Consider the following 16,617-nt stretch of genomic DNA (forward strand, 5'->3'; position numbering starts at 1 on the left):
TCAGTTGGTGTTTATTATTAAATCAAATTTGTCAAATCCTTTAATTTTTCCATCTTTCAAGACCAAAATCTTCTGGCAGTCTTTTATCGTGTTCAAACGGTGGGCTATTGTGATGACAGTGGACTCCTTCAGTTTGTCCCGCACTACATTCCAAATCGTCTGCTCTGTGTCTGGGTCTAAATGCGCAGTTGGCTCGTCCAAGACGACGATTTTACTTCGCTGTAGCAGCACACGAGCCAAGCAAATCAACTGCCGCTCTCCGACACTCACATTAGCGCCATGTTCCAGCAGTTCGTGATCCAGCTTGGCCTCAAGCCTCCCGACAAAATCTTTCAGTTGCACATCCTCTAAAGCCTGCCATAAATCAGTGTCGTGATACTTCTCAAAAATGTCGAGATTTTTTCTCAATGATCCGCTAAAAAGAAGGGGACTTTGGCCAAGAACCGAGATACCTCGTCGAGCTTGTTGGAGGCCTATTTCTTTAACTGGAACATCGTCGATGATTATCTCTCCATCAGCATCAGGCATGCGCACAAGAGCTGCTATAAAAGATGACTTCCCAGCTCCCGTGCGGCCGGCAACTCCGATCTTTGCTCCTCCTTTGATGCTAAGATTGACATTCTTCAGCACTTCAGGTCCTCCCGGATAGTAGGTCAGTGATACATCTCTCAACACAATACTTCCTCTCCGAGGCCAGTCCTTTGGCGGTGTTCGTTCTTCCTCGTATCCAGGCTCCCGGTCAAGTTTGGTGTATGTCATAACTCGCTCAACTGACGTCATGTAGTTTTCCACTTCGGAGGCTTTTCTAACAGCGTACTGAGTCATGGTCAGAGTTTGGATGACGTAAACAAGAGCGAGACCAGCGTAAGCTGAAATGAAAAATTGAAACTTTAATCTATAAATTCCGGACTTGTTATCTCTCGATAGCTTAAAACATATAACGAAAACTTTACAAGGCTAGGTTAGCTAGCCTAGTCCAGGCAGTCACTTAATAAGAGGGAATTAATAACGCGTCTTTTTACGTCTTTCTCAGTGTCGTTGTTTTGACTCCAAGTTAAGTAGGTGCAGAGGAGTTATCAATACAAGTTTCCCTTTTTAAATCATAGAAGACACTTCAACGTTTGGTCAGTACTTAAGCCACCCGAGTGACTCTCACGTTTCTGTCGTGTTTAGAAACCACCCGTTAATGGAGGGGACGTTTAGGCACACTTATTTTATTGTTCAGTTGTTCATGCTATGTTAATACACGACTATGTAAATTGTTACTTTACATAGAAAGACTCAAAATCGTTACTAAGAATTTTAAGCTTACCGGCATCTTGAGATACCAAGATTGCAGCCAGAGCAACTGCACCGACTAACAAGGAAGCGAGACAATCCAAACGTGCACCGAGCCACCTACCGCTGGCCATCACCAAAATGTACGCCTGATTATGAACATCTTGATATCTGAGGGGACGAGTGTTCATTGCAATAACTTTTAATAATGGGATGATTTTTTAGTTTACTTCTGAAAATAAACCGGATTGTATAAGCTTTGTATTACTTTACTTCGCCATTGGTCCAGCAAACTTGTGCAAAACCAACCGCCTATTGGTCGAACGCGTTTGTCAGCGTTCAATACCGTTTCCTTGTTTTTAAGTTAAGTTCTCTGTCACTACTTTTGATATTTTCTTTTGTTTTGATTGGCTTGTTATTATTAAATTGCAATTTTTTTACGACAATTACTCCAAAAAAAAACTCAAAGAGACTACATCAGGTCTGCACACTGAAGTGAGACCAGTGTCTCCTTTGGCCTGACAATGTAACGGAGTCCTTCAACAAATTCTGCCTGACACCCCACCCTCTCAAAAAGATGTTACTTTCCAATCAACTTCCGTAAGCTTCTACCTAACTGTCCGAAAGATCACTTCCGTAGCCACATCCCAGTCTTAGGCTTCATTCGTCGAGATAAAGTGAGAGCCGCTGGAGCCGAATTTGTTAACGATATGGATCCTTTGCCATTAAAAATGGTGAATTCTCCTAAAAAAGACCAATTCTTAATTGTTCACTATCGCAACTACATCTCTTATACTACGTATAAAAATTATCAGAAGGAGAAAACGAGTGGCACTTGTCTGTATTTCCTGTTAAATTTATAACGAAGTCCAGTTCAGTAAGAAATCATACAAGTGATCCACAGAATCGGACGACTGCGAAGCGTGAGTCTGATCTTTTTAATCACGAGTGTTATTAAAAACAGAATTGGACGACATGACGTTCTCTCACCAATTTATCAAAACTATGACAAAATTAGAGAAAGAACTCTAACAACTAGACAACAGTTCTACGTTTTCATTAAAAAAAAACAAAAATCTCGGCGAAATGCGCGACAATAGCGTGCGCATACACTTACACGCAGGCATGACTTGTCAACTGTGCTATTACATTGTCCAATTACAAGCATGACACTTACAATGTCCTATTAGTGCTCAAATTGGGCTGGTGATAACCAATCACGTTCCATAAATTTGTTACAGTTTTGACTAATCGTGAAATTTCGGCGTCACGCGATCTTGTTTATTGACCGTTCATATTATGGGTCTCTTTGAAATCCTATCAGAAGAACACGTTACTGTAGTCTTACCACTGGTAATGCCCTACGTGCCTCTTTCGGATAGCTTCGTTTCGAGACCGTGCCTCGTATGGAAAGTCTACGTGCTGACCAGAGTCTCAGTACATATCAGGTAAGATAACAAAAGACGCGATGCAATTTCGTGTATTGCCGGTAAATAAAAAATAAATAGCTCACAGAAAATGAGCGATTATGAGACATTTCTGCCCTGTGAAGTTATCGGCTCTGGCACCACACAATGAATCAATGTCTCTAACATACCTGTAAAGTGCATCCACATAATCTGTCTGTCTTCCTCTCGTACGAATCGTGTCCAGTCCTCTCAGGCTCTCTGAAAAATGAGCCAACACTGGGCTTCGGGATATCGACTCTAATCTCTTTAGCTCTCTGGCAGTCTTCAGGTAATAATTGGATAGAAAAACAACCAGCACGGAAATTGGAACAACAAGAAATATGAGCCAAACATTTGTGGCGACTGTTACCAGAATTTGGACGAATATCATCAAGAGCATCTGCATTGCCGCCAGGAATGTTTTGGGTAACATCTCATCAACGCAGCCAATATCATTGAAGAAGCGATTTAGGATTCTTCCCACTGGATTTGAATCAAAGAACAGGACAGGTGCTTGTAAAATGGCCACAACCATTTTATCGTGAAGACGCTCGGCGCACTTTAGACAAATTTTTAAGAATCCATAAGCCCGAACGATAGTAAATATTAAACACGCGCCAACCAGACAGGCGAAGACAGATAGATAGGTCTTCTTCTTCTGATCCTCAGGGCTTAGCCTTGCAAGAAACGAGAGCCACAAGTCTGGAGCAGCTATGATGGCTGAAAGAAACACCATTAATATGTAGTGATTAATATCTACTTCTGTATCAATTGAATATTGTAAGATTCATTGGGCCTAGACCCAATTAGCCTTGATTAGCTACTACCGTTAGGATGTCTATGTAAGCACCACAATGTCACAGAATAGATGAAGCAGTCAACCATGTCACCCATAGATATGGTTAGAAAACAGCTTTTTGTCTCAGAAAGTTAGTTTGTATAACGAGTGGTTTCTTTTACCTTTTCAGGCGAGTGGAGGCAAGTTCAAAGCAAACGTGAGGAGAAAAACACCACCACCTCTCCCTTTCGCGCGTGACTCGCCATTCACTCGCACTTGCCTCGCGCTTCTACGAGATAGTGAGATATCGGGAACATGGTCAGAAATTTGTGCAGTGTCTCTTAGTTCTGCTATCTAATCTTAAAACAACGTGTATTGTTAGTTAAAAGCACAGCCATTATGAGATGAATTGCACGAAATAGAATAAAAGAAATAAAGTAAAGAAAATACAGAAAAATGGTTGCTGTATTCCCTTAAAGGCCCTGACCCAAGCTTTGTAACTCACTCTAACAATACGTTTACCTTGAGTAATGAAACTTAAACCGACCATTCCAGTTATCATCAGAGGATGTGCTCCACTTCTAAAATAATCGCAGTAAAGCCTGAATGTCACTACTCCAATTGTACGATCCTCCTTTGCTATCTCCAAAATCTTCGTTTCATTGGGCAGAGGATGTATTTTCTGGCACTTTTCAGCATCATCGTGTTCCTCCTTATCTTGCCAGGAGAACGCCTCAGATGTACCCGTTTTTTCCTTCAGAGCTGCTTTATGGAGCGGGTCAGCAGTTGAACTGATTACACCTTTGTCGCGCAGCTCAGTAAAGCGTCCCTTGTCGAGGACACGCCCTTTGTGCAACACAATCACCTCATCAGCATTTTCCATATGCTGTTGCTGATGAGAGGCAAACAGAACGATTTTATCGCCTAGCAGATCTTTGATGCACCTGTTAAAGATGTGTTGGCCAACTTTAAAATCAACAGCACTCAGTGGATCATCCAATAGATAAATGTCTCCATCAGAATAAACTGCACGAGCTAAACTTACTCTCGCCTGCTGTCCTCCACTCAGAACCTCGCCGCGTTCTCCAACAACTGTTTGGTCACCATCAGGTAACCGCTGAAAGTCTTCTTTCAGAGCGCAGACGTCGATTATTCTTCCGTACTTGGACTCCTCGTAGACCTGGCCAAACAGAATGTTTTCTTTTATCGTTCCCGAGAACACCCAAGCAGTCTGAGGCAAGTAAATGACAGAACCTTGATGGTCAATCGTCCCATTGGTGTTGAAAATTTCACCAGCGATCGCTGAGAGAAGAGTAGACTTACCACTTCCAACCGAGCCAGTGATGACTGTTAAACTCTTTGAAGGTACAAAGAAGTTGATATCCTGAAGAATAAATTCATCTTCACCATGCATTTTTGCATAGGATAAATTTGAAACGCTTAGATTAGTAGGCCCTAATTCTGTTGCTTCACGGGAGAGGGAGACATTCCTCATATTTTTCGCTTCTTTTTTCAAGTAACTGCGACTTTGGTAAGTTGCGGTACTTTTCGTTTTTTGTTGGGACTCATTGCTTTCACCACTCTCCGAGGCGTCCAACAGATTTTCCAAAAGAAGGAGTTCTTCGATTCTTCCGAGCGAAACGTAGGCGTCATATGTTAGCATTAAACCAATTGTAATAAATCTCCCACTTAATTTTAAAGCACTCATAAACGACAGCAACATGGAAACATTGGCGGGCGTTAGGGTCTGGCCTGTAAGCACCATAGTAACTACTGACACCAGAGTCGCCAGTGGTGTTGCACTGTACAACAAAGCATCGATACTTGACTGAATCACTGTCCTCTTCGAAATGATGCCTATTTCATTTCTGAAGATAAAGGGTTATTATAAGTTTATAAAGCTAAAAATTGATCGTAAGTTATGTAGGCATTCTGTCCAACCAACTCGTCGTCAGTGTTCTCTAATTTGAAATATTAACAAGGTGAGAGGTACCTCTCTTGCGATCCAATGAAAAATAATACCTACTAGAGACAAGTTAGACTCAATGAGATTATCATAATAAACGATTACTCTCCGAAGTAAGGTGATATCCACCCCCTTTTACCGACACTGAGGTAAAAACGATTACACTACTTTTGGGTGCAAAGGATATTCGGAGTTTGAGTAACCAGTTGGAGCGCTCTTTCAACACTGTCTACTCAGTATATCCTGATATTTTTTTAACTGACCGGCCAGTCCTCCAGTTATAATATAGGTTACATAAAGTACTTATTCTTTGTGAAAAGAGGCATTCTGATTGGCTCATACAGCCGTCACAGGCTTTGTTTTTCCGGGGGGGGGGTATGTTTAAACTGCCCAGCCGGTTGATAAAGCTCTCAGTGGCGACAAAGCAGATTTGTGGTTATCTATTTCCGAGTTTTGAATAATTTGGGAGAACAATTACGGGAATGAATGAACCTTGTTGTTTGAGCCTACTTCTCATTAAAAATGATAATTTACCTTACCTTCTTATACGTTTTATCTCTCGTCCATATTCGTCCTCCCACGCATGCGTTTTGACCGCGCGGATCCCGGAAACTACTTGATTTATTAGGGAGACTCGCTGATCGGACACTGTAGCTGTGCGCAGACGCAGCTTAGCATTAGCATAGGACAAGACAGCGAAGTATGGCATGAGAATACACAGGACGAACACACCCGTAACAGCCTGCCAGCCAATCAAATTATAGATAAGGAATATTGCCCCTGCGTAAGCAGGAACTGCGAAAACGGCTAAGAAAAAAACCTTGACTGTCTCTTCTTCCATTCTTCTAACATCATTGGATATCAGATCAAATAAGTGTCCTGCAGTGAATTTCAGTAACGTTTGCTTGCTGAGTAGAAGCGTCTGAAAGAGAGTACAGAATAACATTAAAGGGGAAGTTTGTTCCAAAACCTGTACGGTTTTAAGCTCCGCCACAAAAGATATCCATTACCGCCCTTCGAGACGAGAATCTTCGAGCCTTTACTAAATCATATTTAACTATGTCAAAAATGAGACAGCTCAGGCGCCATTTTGATGGTCGCTCAGCGGGGCGGTCGTTTACTTGTGACGTACGAACGAAACATTCTTCTTTTTTCATCTTGAGGCGATCCACTTGAACAAAAAGGAGCTACACAAAAAGGCATTCTTGATTCAAATAATTCTTTAAGGTTATAGCCATATAAGAAACTTTTTTTAAGACTGGCAAAGGAGATCATGGCGAATGATCGGCGCATTTGAAAAAATGTTTTGAATGATTAGGTTAGTCTTTGAAGGCTCAAAAGTCGCAAGACGTCACTATTCTGAAGATACTTCGTCTGTTACTTTGTTTGGTCGTTGGTGGGTAGGATTGCTTGAGTTCTACTAAGTTCTCTCGTAAAGGCAGCACACAGTTTTAATGTTCAATGTACCTCTTCTTCTGGGTCTCCCAATAGCCTAAGTTGATTGCAATTGGATAAGGTTTCTTGAAAAAAGAAATTATATAAAAAAGCATATAATACTCTTTAGGATCGAGCCTACCTTGTGGTACACCATTCCCCTCAGGGCGCTGCCTATTTTGATCCCCAATATTTCACATTTGTGGTCTGACTGGTGCGCATTAAGACCACCGATCAAACCATTGAGACACAAAGCCAATGCACAGGCGTAGATCATGTAAGTATTCTCTGCCTCAGCTGACATAAGACAAGAAACGAGATACCCGAGAAACAGTGGAAAGAGAAGGCAACTTAGTAAATGCATTATATTCCCCGTCAAAATGATGATAACATCTTTGACAGAAAGCATATCAAACACACTTTTCCAAAGTTTGGGCCTTTTCCCATTTATTTTGCAGTAATGTTTCTCGCTTTCCCAGCTTGTTTGAAGCTTGTCGGTGACAAAACGCGCAGAGTTTTCGCCTGCCAAGGGTAAAAAGTCATTTTGATCCAAAGGTCTTTGACTGCCCTTTCTAAAGACTCCGTTCATCCAACGAAAAAAAAGAGAAGATGCAAAACTAACTTCATTATCGTCATCACTGGAGATTTTCCTGTAACCACCTTTCGGTGCCATCACTTGAGACCCAAAAAATATCAAGAAAGTATTCTTATTTGTTCCTAGCCTGTTCAACGTAGCGGTCAAACGTCTAAGCCAGCATTTCCAGGGTTTCAGAACCAAGTTGTCATCTAAAGGTTATAAACACACTCACTAGTCAGGAAGTCATGGTTTTTTATAAAGACAGTACGACTTTTTATGTCTACTGCTTTGGAAGGCAGTAGACACCAACGTCATCGCACAAAGCCAAGTGCGTAGGAAGCACGTAAGAAGCGCGTGGTGTGAAGCACCTTACTTAGTTTCTTTTGGCAACTTCGCTTTCGTGGTTTATCACAGCTTTCGATTTGTTCGAAAATAACAGATATCAAATTCTTATATGCGACAGAATAAGCTTTCGAATCAACGATACATTAAATACACATTTCGTTTTTATGCTCGTGGCTTGCACATAAACAAAGAATTTTTCCGCTCAGTACCCACCACTTCAAACGCAAGGCTCTATCGGTGCATCTAGGCCCACACTTTTTAACCTATGATTACTATTACTAGTATTAAATAATTAGAAGGTTATTTTTCTAAGTAAAGTCAGTTTCGACAATTTTCAAAAAACACGCGAAAGCAGATAGTACCACGTCACCCTTCAGGGTGAAATGCACATTTGAACTAAACATTTCGTTAATTTGCTCGTGGCTTTCACATGTAAAAATAAATTTTCCACTCATTGCCCACACCCTCAAAGCCTATGGTTTCCAATTATTTTAAACCATGGGTTACTATTATTATGACTACTATTATATTAGTAGATAAGTTTCCTGAGCAAAGTTAGTTTGGACGAATCTCAAATCCACGCGAAAATAGATAATGCTATGTCACGCATAAGTGATTATTCAACTTCCTGGTGAAATGAACATTTAGGCCCAAAATGTCGTTTATTTACCCGCGGCTTTCAGATTTAAAAATACATTTTCCGCCCATTGCCCACACGCTCAAAGAATATGGTTTCCAACCATTTTAACCTTCGGTTACTATTACTATGACTACTATTCAATTGGTAGATTAGTTTTCTAAGCAAAGTTACTTTTGGTGAGTTTCAAATCCAAGCAAAAGCAGATATGCCACGTCATGCATATTATTCAACTTCCTGGTGAAATGAACATTTTAGCTTAAAATTTCGTTTATTTGCTCATAGCCTTCAGATGATCAAGGGAATTTCATTCTGGCAATTTTTCATCTGACAAACTAAAACAAAAGATGGTAAGTAAGACGAGGATAAGTTTCAAACATACAGTGTAGAAGTTGAGGAATTGCATGTGACTCTGCAAAAACTTCCAAACCGACTCTCACCAAGTTACTCAACATGAAAATCATGCACTCGTGTTCTTTCAATAAAAAAGCAAATAAATGCAAGACAATTAGCTAGATAAGCAAGAGTCAGTCATCATCCTTAATGACTGTAATTTTAACCTCCATTAACCGGCCACCTCTAGAAACGTTCGTGGTTTGTATGGTTCTCCACCTGTATCAAACGGTCACTTGAAGTGCAAATTCAAACCCCTTAAATAAAACTAAGAAGAATCTCTCAAGTAACACTAAATCGCCGTTTGTCTCCCATCATTTTGATGTCTGTTTCGTGAACAGATTATATGACACGATTAGTCCAGCGTGAACATTATTTATGTAATGAAAACAACACGCAATGTAAAAAAAGCGCGATCAGTGGCAGATTTAACTCCTTTTCGCAGTTGCTAGTTTGGTTACATATCGCTGGACTCGGTGATCAAATGATAAACTGCTCGTAATCGTGTGCGTAGCTGTGCGTATATATCTTATATTTTTTTATATTCAATGTCAAACCGATGTTGAATGCGGAGCCTGCAAAGTTGGCTTGCTCTTGGTAAGTTTATCATCCTAAACATTTTTTTGAATAGCCCTCGCCATAGTAAAAATTACAGTCGCAGACATTAATCAGAGAAATTAATAAGCGCTTAAAGTGACTGGTCTTTGAGATGCTTGGTTTCTGGGTTTGTGCATTGAATACACTTCACTCTCAAAATGCATCCCAGCACTGGTTAGTGAATTGATACCGATGGTATGACGGGGAAACCTTAGGAAAAGCGTTAGGTCAGTTATAATTGCTCCCATGAAAAGCAATGATATCTCAGAATAAAGGGAAACGTCGAGAGGCTCATGTCACTTTTGAGGAACGTTTTTGTTCTAAATTATTCTGATGCGAGGTTAAGAGTCCCAATAAGTGAGAGTCAAGCTAAGTGCGATTGAAATTAAGGTCCAGCTTACTATACTCCAAGAAAATTATGGACAGGGCTTCAGAATTTTAATGAATGATTAGTCAAACTTATTTAGAACGAAAGAATCTATGTTGCGGAACTATTCAGATAACAACTGAAGTCGCAAATTTGAATATCAAAAGTGAACCATTCATTAAACCACAGGCCGACAACCCTGAGGGTTTGTAGCCGCGTGACGTCACTTAATTGATACGCTTGTTGAACTCTTACGTTATTTTTAATTTTCAACGGTCGATCTCGGCAAGACGCAAGTGATCCCGAGAAATGTTTCATAAATATCGCAAATCGTAACATTTCATCCCCAAAATCCGCCTAATGACAGTAAGACTAAAAAGTTCTTATCTCCGTTCTTCTGTGTTGTCTCGAGTGATTTTGCGAGGTTTTGGCACGGTTAATTCCCCAGTTTGCATCAGTGCATAGTGGGAATTGCATCAGTGTCATAGCGTTTTCGAAATGCTCCGTTTTCGACTTGTTTTTTGTCCTCAGAGTTTTAAAATTTATTTAGAAAATGCACTTTCAAAATTTTCAAAACAAGTTCCCTTTCATTCAATGCGTTGAAGACAGGGCCCTCAAGAAAATAAGGAGTCAATATAGTCAACACCAATTTTTTGATCCTCTTGTTTCAAAATACGACATCTGTCTTGTTACACAGGAACATTGATTTTTTTCCTGTACTTAGAAATCTCTCAAAATCTCCTCGCTCGTGCAGTAGGCGTGGCTTGCAAATATCAAGGAACGGCAATATTACCGGTATCTTAGCGAATTCCTGTATAATGAGACAAAGTTGCAAGGTAAGCTACATAGAGTTGCAGCTTCCTCAAATTTTTATTGCACAGCCACTTGCAAACTTTATACCTTTTACACGAAATTGACAGTAGGATTCCATCCATAGAGATTGTAACTACACGGCCGATAACAGCTCTGTTGACATTTTGCGTCTTGCATATGTATCGTTTTGCTAAAAGCTTTAATTGAGTAGGCTAGATCACGGGAGATGTTATGCTAAAAGGCAGACTGCAGACTGCAGACCGTGCAAACTGCGCAGACCGTGCAGACCGTGGAGACTGCGCAGACCGTGCAGACCGTGGAGACTGCGCTTTGTCCGCTCGAGAATTTCGAATGTGACACTTCGCGAGACACAGGTTCATTCATGACCTATCACGCAATCGACTTCGATAGGTATCTAATTTTTAAAGTATTATACATTTATTTTCAGTCTGAGAAAAAAATTACGTTTTCTCGCTTATGAAACTTTATTTTACGCCTAGGTGGAATTTAAACGACCGATGAAACTCATTCGGTTTTTGTGGCTTCTCAAAAAGATCTCGTGTGTAATTGGTTACAATTATTGATTTAATTTTTGTGATTAATAAGTTTGTCATGTATGTGACGCGAAGGAAAGCGGGATGGCGAAAAATTGTGGAAATTCCTTTCGGAATGAAAGGTTGGTTCCACCCCGCTTCCTCAAATTATTGCAAGATGTTGTCTGATCGACACCCTTCGAGCACGAAGCTTATTCAGTGACGGGTATATATCCTGATAATTTACCATTTTGTTTTAGGCTATATAAAAGTCGTGAGGTTCTACAAAACACCGTGACTTATTGGATTTTATGTAAGTTTACAACTCTTAAAAAAGCAAGGTTGTTCTGCAATCCTGGAACAACACGCGCAGACATTTGACCATTGCGTTGAACATGCTAATGATGGCTAAGTATTTTGTAGGTCTCAAGTGATGACACCAAAAGGCGGTTACAGGAGAATCTCTGGTGATGACGATAATAAAGTCAGTTTTGCATCTTCTCTTTTTTCCGTTGGATGAACGGAGTCTTTAAGAATGAAATTAAAATTAAAAATTAAATGACTTTTTACCCTTGTCAGATGAGAACTCTGGCCGTTTTGTCACCGACCAGCTTCGAAAAAGCTGGGAAAGCGAGAAACATCATTGCAAGGTGAATGGGAAAAGGCCCAAACTTTGGAAAAGCGTGTTTGATACGCCTTCTGCCAAAGATGTTATCATCATTTTGAAGGGGAATATATTGTCTGCAACATCTGTCCTTCTCTTTCCACTGTTTCTCGGGTATCTTCTTTCTAAGCTTATGTCAACTGAGGCAGAGAATACTTATCAGCTCTACGCCTGCGCATTAGCTATGTGTCTCAATGGTTTGATCGGTGGTCTTGGTATGCACCAGCGAAGCTACAGATGTGAAATATTGGGTATTAAAATAGGAAGCGCCCTGAGGGGACTGGTGTACCATAAGGTAGGCACGATCCTAGAGAGCGTTTTATGCATTTTTCGAAGGCTCAACTGATTTTTCTAATATCCTAAACACCCAAATTAAGCCGCGCAAACTTGAACACATTTATCTATCCGATAAAGAATTATTTTTTCTAGAAATCTGATCGATCGGCTTATGCCACGTGGAGACCTGGGAGGAGACGGTTATTAAACATCATCGCTAGTTGCTGCTTCTGCGAGAGCAAGCAATCCTGCTAACCAACAAAAGAATCGAAGAAACAAACAGTTATTTAGCCTGTGGTTAACGTGGAAGTAGGCTACAGAAACCATAACGTACACGGCCGCGCTTCTGAACGAGATTCAAAATGGCACCGGGGTTGTCGCTCTTTTTACACATTATTTTAAAGATAATTCGGTAGAGGTTTGGTTACTCTCGTCTCGAAACAAAGTCATTGTTATGCAGAAGATTAAAATCAGATCTTTTATGGAACATACTTCTTCTTTAATGTCTAATCTGTACTCTCTTTCAGACGCTTCTACTCAGCAAGCAAACGTTACTGAGATTCACTGCAGGACGCTTATTTGACCTGATATCCAATGATGTAAAAAGAATGGAGGAAGACACAGTCAAGTTTATTGTCTTAGCCGTTTTCGCAGTCCCTGCTTATGCTGGGGCAATATTCCTTATCTATTATTTCATTGGTTGGCAGGCTGTTACGGGTGTGTTCCTCCTGTGTATTCTCATGCCATACGCTGCCGTCTTGTCCTATGCTAATGGTAAGCTGCGCTTGCGCACAGCTACAGTGTCGGATCAGCGAATCTCCCCAATGAATCAAGTAGTTTCCGGGATCCGCGCGGTCAAAATGCATGCGTGGGAGGACGAATATGGACGAGAGATAAAACGTGTAAGAAGGTAAGGTAAATTATCATCTTTAATCATAAGTAGGCTTAAAAAACTGGGTTCATTCATTCCCGTAATTGTTGACCCAAATTATTCAAAACTGGGAAATAGATACAGTAATTGCTCTGTGCGGTTTTCTTCCTTCTGATAGGATGTCAACAGACCCATAACATGAACGGTCAATCAACAAGATCGCGTGACGCGGAAATTTCACGATTAGTCAAAACCGTAACAAATTTATGGAATGTGATTGTTATCACCAGCCCGATATCAGCACTAATAGGACGGTGTAAGTGTCATGCTTGTAAATGGACAGTGTAATATATAGGACAGTTGAGAAGTCATGCCTGCGTGTAAGTGTATGCGCGCGCTGTTGCTGCGAAGTTCGCCGAGTTTTTTTTTTGAAAACTGTCGTCTAATTTTGTCACAGTTTTGATCAATTGGTAAGAGATCTAGACCGTCATGTCGTCCAATTCTGTCATTAATAATAATCGTAGTTTAACAAATCAGACATCCTGCTTCGCAGTCATCCGCTTTTGTTAATTACTCTTATGATTACTGACCGAATTGGACTCCATTATGAGTTTAACAGGAAATACAGACAAGTGCCACTCGTCTTCTCCTTCTGATAATTGTTGTACTTAGGATAAGAGATGTAGTTGTGATAGTGAACAATTAAGATTTGGTCTTTTTTCGGAGAATTCACCATTTTTAATGGGAAGGTATCCATACGTTAACAAACTCGGCTCTAGCGGCTCTCACTTCACCTCGACGAATGAAGCATACCTAAGATTGAGATATGGCTACGGAAGTGATCTTTCGGACAGTTAGCTAGAAGCTTACGGATGTTTCTTGGAGAGTAATATCTTTTTAAGGGAGTGGGGTGTCGGGCGGGATTTGTTGAAGGGCTCCGTTACATTGTCAGGCCGAAGGAGACACTGGTCTCCTGATTGGTAAGAAAACTTCATGTCGTCCAATTCTGTTTTTAATCATACTCGTGATTAAAAAAAAACCAGACTCCCGCCTTGCAGTTGCCCGCTATTGTTAATAACTCGTATGATTACGGACCGAATTGGAATCCACTCAGTGCTATTACCAATATGAGTTTAACAGGAAATACAGACAAGTGCCACTCGTGTTCTCCTTCTGATAAATGTTATACTTAGTTTACAAGATTTAGTTGTGATAGTGAACAATTAAAAATTATTCTTTTTGAGCGGGGGAACTTATCATTTTTAGTGGAAAAGTACCCATATCGTTAACAAACTCGGCTCGAGCGGCTCTCACTTCATCTGGACGAATGGAGCATACCTAAGACTGAGATGTGGTTACGGAAGTGATCTTTCGGATATTTAGCAAGAAGCTTGTGGATGTTTCTTGGAGAGTAATATCTTTTTGAGAGGGTGGGGTGTCGGGCGGAATTTCTTGAAAGACTCCATTACATTTTCAGGCCGAAGAAGACACTGGTCTCACTTCAATGTGTAGACCTAATCTCCTTATAGTATTTTTGGAGTGATTGTCGGAAAAAAAAAAAGGCTGCTAACAAGCCAATCGGAACAAAAGAAAAGATCAGAAGTAGTGACATAGGACTTAACATAAAAACAAGGAAACGGCATTGAAAGCTGGAAAACGCGCACGACCAATAGGCGGTTGGCTCAACTAAAAAATCACTCCATTATTATAACACATTGTGATAAAAACTCATCCCTTCAGATATCAAGATGTTCATAATCAGGCGTACATTATGGTGATGGCCAGCGGTAGGTGGCTCGGTACACGTTTGGATTGTCTCGCTTCCTTGTTAGTCGGTGCAGTTGCTCTGGCTGCAATCTTGGTATCTCAAGATGCCGGTAAGCTTAAGATTCTAAGTAACGTTTTTAGTTTTTCTATGTAAAGTAAGAATTTATATAGTCGTGTATTAACACAGCATGAACTAATGAATAATAAAATAAGTGTGAAAATACGTGCACTCTTATTATCAACGGGTGGTTTCTAAACACGACAGAAACGTGAGTCTCTCTGGTAGCTTAACTGCTAAGCAAATGTTAAAGTGTCTTTCATGATTCAGAACTGGAAACTTGGGTTGATAACTCCTCTGTACCTACTTAGCTTGGAGTTTAAACAACAACACTAAGAGAGACGTAAAATACGCTTTATTTACTCCCTCCTATTAAGTGACTCCCCGGACCAGGCCAAGTAACCTAGCCTTGTTAAGTTTTCGTTATATGTTTTGAGCCATCAAGAGGAAACTAGTCCGGAATTTATAAATTCAAGGTCCAATTTTTTTTTCAGCTTACGCTAGTCTCGCTCTTGTTTACGTCATCCAAACTCTGGCCATGACTCAATACGCTGTTAGAAAAACCTCTGAAGTAGAAAACTACATGACGTCAGTTTAACGAGTTATGACCTACACCAAACTTGACCGGGAGCCTAAATACGAGGAAGAACGAACACCCCCGCAAGAATGGCCTTGGAGAGGAAGTATTGTGATGAGAGATGTATCACTGACCTACTATCCGGGAGGACCTCAAGTGCTAAAAAACATCAATCTTAGCGTCAAAGGAGGAGCAAAGATCGGAGTTGTCGGCCGTACGGGAGCTGAGAAGTCATCTTTTGTAATAGCTCTTATGTGTATGCCTGATGCTGATGGAGAGATAATCATCGACGATGTTCCAATTAAAGACATAGGACTCCAACAAGCTCGACGAGGTATCTCAGTTCTTAGCCAAAGTCCTGTTCTTTTTAGTGGATCACTGAGAAAAAATCTCGACATTTTAGACAAGTTTCAAGATGCTGATTTATGGCAGGCTTTAGAAGATGTGCAACTGAAAGATTTTTTCGAGACACTTGAGGCCAAGCTGGATCACGAACTGCTGGAACATGGCGCTAATGTCAGTGTGGGAGAGCGGCAGTTAATTTTTTTGGCTCTTGTGCTGCTACAGCGAAGTAAAATCGTCGTCTTGGACGAGCCAACTGCGCATGTAGACCCAGACACAGAGCAGACGATCTGGAATGTAGTGCGAGACAAACTGGAGGAGTCCACCGTCATCACTATATAGCTCACCGTTTAAACACGATAAAAGACTGCAAGAAGATTTTGGTCTTGAAAGATGGACAAGTTAAAGGATTTGACAAATTTGATTCAATAATGAACTTGAAGTGAGATGCCGTCTAATGTTGAAAATACCTCGAATGTCACGCAGGTCTGATCCTGCAGAGCTCAAGATATTGTACAGTTGATGTTATTGCTCGGTTTTGGCTCTTTTATACTACTACGCATCTCTCATTTTGCAACGTTTTGCAACGTTCATTTTGCAGTGCATCTGTTCAGTAATAGATCACACATGAAGTCATTATGTGGTAAGAACAGAAAAACCTGCAAACTAGGCGCAGGCGAGTGTGTCACTCGTGTTCCTATTGCTGTATGGCGTCCTCTGTGATCTTTTAATGAACAGACCCACCGTAACGTAGATTGCATATGCTTCATATAATAAACAAAGCAAATTTTTTCTCCTATTGATGTCACTTAGCCATCTGTCCCCCAACTGATCATAAGTAAAAAACCAATGGAGATGCCCTGGGAAAGACATACGAGCACCACATACCACTCAAC

General features: G+C 40.7%; 2 protein-coding genes and 1 pseudogene across 2 annotated transcripts; 2 read left to right on the forward strand and 1 right to left on the reverse strand.

The window, feature by feature from the left end:
• On the reverse strand, window positions 1-7,577 carry LOC131786960 (ATP-binding cassette sub-family C member 4-like). Its single transcript, XM_059104018.2, has 6 exons — window positions 7,047-7,577; window positions 6,010-6,392; window positions 4,027-5,372; window positions 2,876-3,446; window positions 1,313-1,449; window positions 1-869 (listed from the first exon to the last, which is right to left on the reverse strand). The coding sequence occupies exons 1-6, from the start codon at window positions 7,575-7,577 to the stop codon at window positions 1-3; spliced, it is 3,837 nt and encodes a 1,278-aa protein (XP_058960001.2).
• A 3,668-nt stretch (window positions 7,578-11,245) lies between these two features.
• Window positions 11,246-15,400, forward strand: LOC131786949 (ATP-binding cassette subfamily C member 4-like). Its single transcript, XM_059104011.2, has 5 exons — window positions 11,246-11,309; window positions 11,746-12,125; window positions 12,634-13,016; window positions 14,718-14,854; window positions 15,297-15,400. The coding sequence occupies exons 1-5, from the start codon at window positions 11,246-11,248 to the stop codon at window positions 15,398-15,400; spliced, it is 1,068 nt and encodes a 355-aa protein (XP_058959994.2).
• Window positions 15,401-15,406: 6 nt separating this feature from the next.
• Window positions 15,407-16,063, forward strand: LOC131786939 (ATP-binding cassette sub-family C member 4 pseudogene; annotated as a pseudogene).
• Window positions 16,064-16,617: the final 554 nt, after the last annotated feature.

The sequence above is a fragment of the Pocillopora verrucosa genome, chromosome 2, assembly GCF_036669915.1.
Source record: "Pocillopora verrucosa isolate sample1 chromosome 2, ASM3666991v2, whole genome shotgun sequence".
NCBI classification, from domain to species: Eukaryota; Metazoa; Cnidaria; class Anthozoa; order Scleractinia; family Pocilloporidae; genus Pocillopora; species Pocillopora verrucosa.

Coding starts and splice junctions, on each gene's coding strand:
- LOC131786960 (XM_059104018.2), bottom strand. CDS start 7,577: ATGGCACCGAAAGGTGGTTACAGGAAAATCTCCAGTGATGACGATAAT. Junction 6,393..7,046: donor GGGGAATGGTGTACCACAAG/GTAGGCTCGATC, acceptor ACTCTCTTTCAG/ACGCTTCTACTCAGCAAGCA. Junction 5,373..6,009: donor GAGATAAAACGTATAAGAAG/GTAAGGTAAATT, acceptor CTTTATCTTCAG/AAATGAAATAGGCATCATTT.
- LOC131786949 (XM_059104011.2), top strand. CDS start 11,246: ATGTATGTGACGCGAAGGAAAGCGGGATGGCGAAAAATTGTGGAAATT. Junction 12,126..12,633: donor GGGGACTGGTGTACCATAAG/GTAGGCACGATC, acceptor ACTCTCTTTCAG/ACGCTTCTACTCAGCAAGCA. Junction 14,855..15,296: donor CTTGGTATCTCAAGATGCCG/GTAAGCTTAAGA, acceptor TTTTTTTTTCAG/CTTACGCTAGTCTCGCTCTT.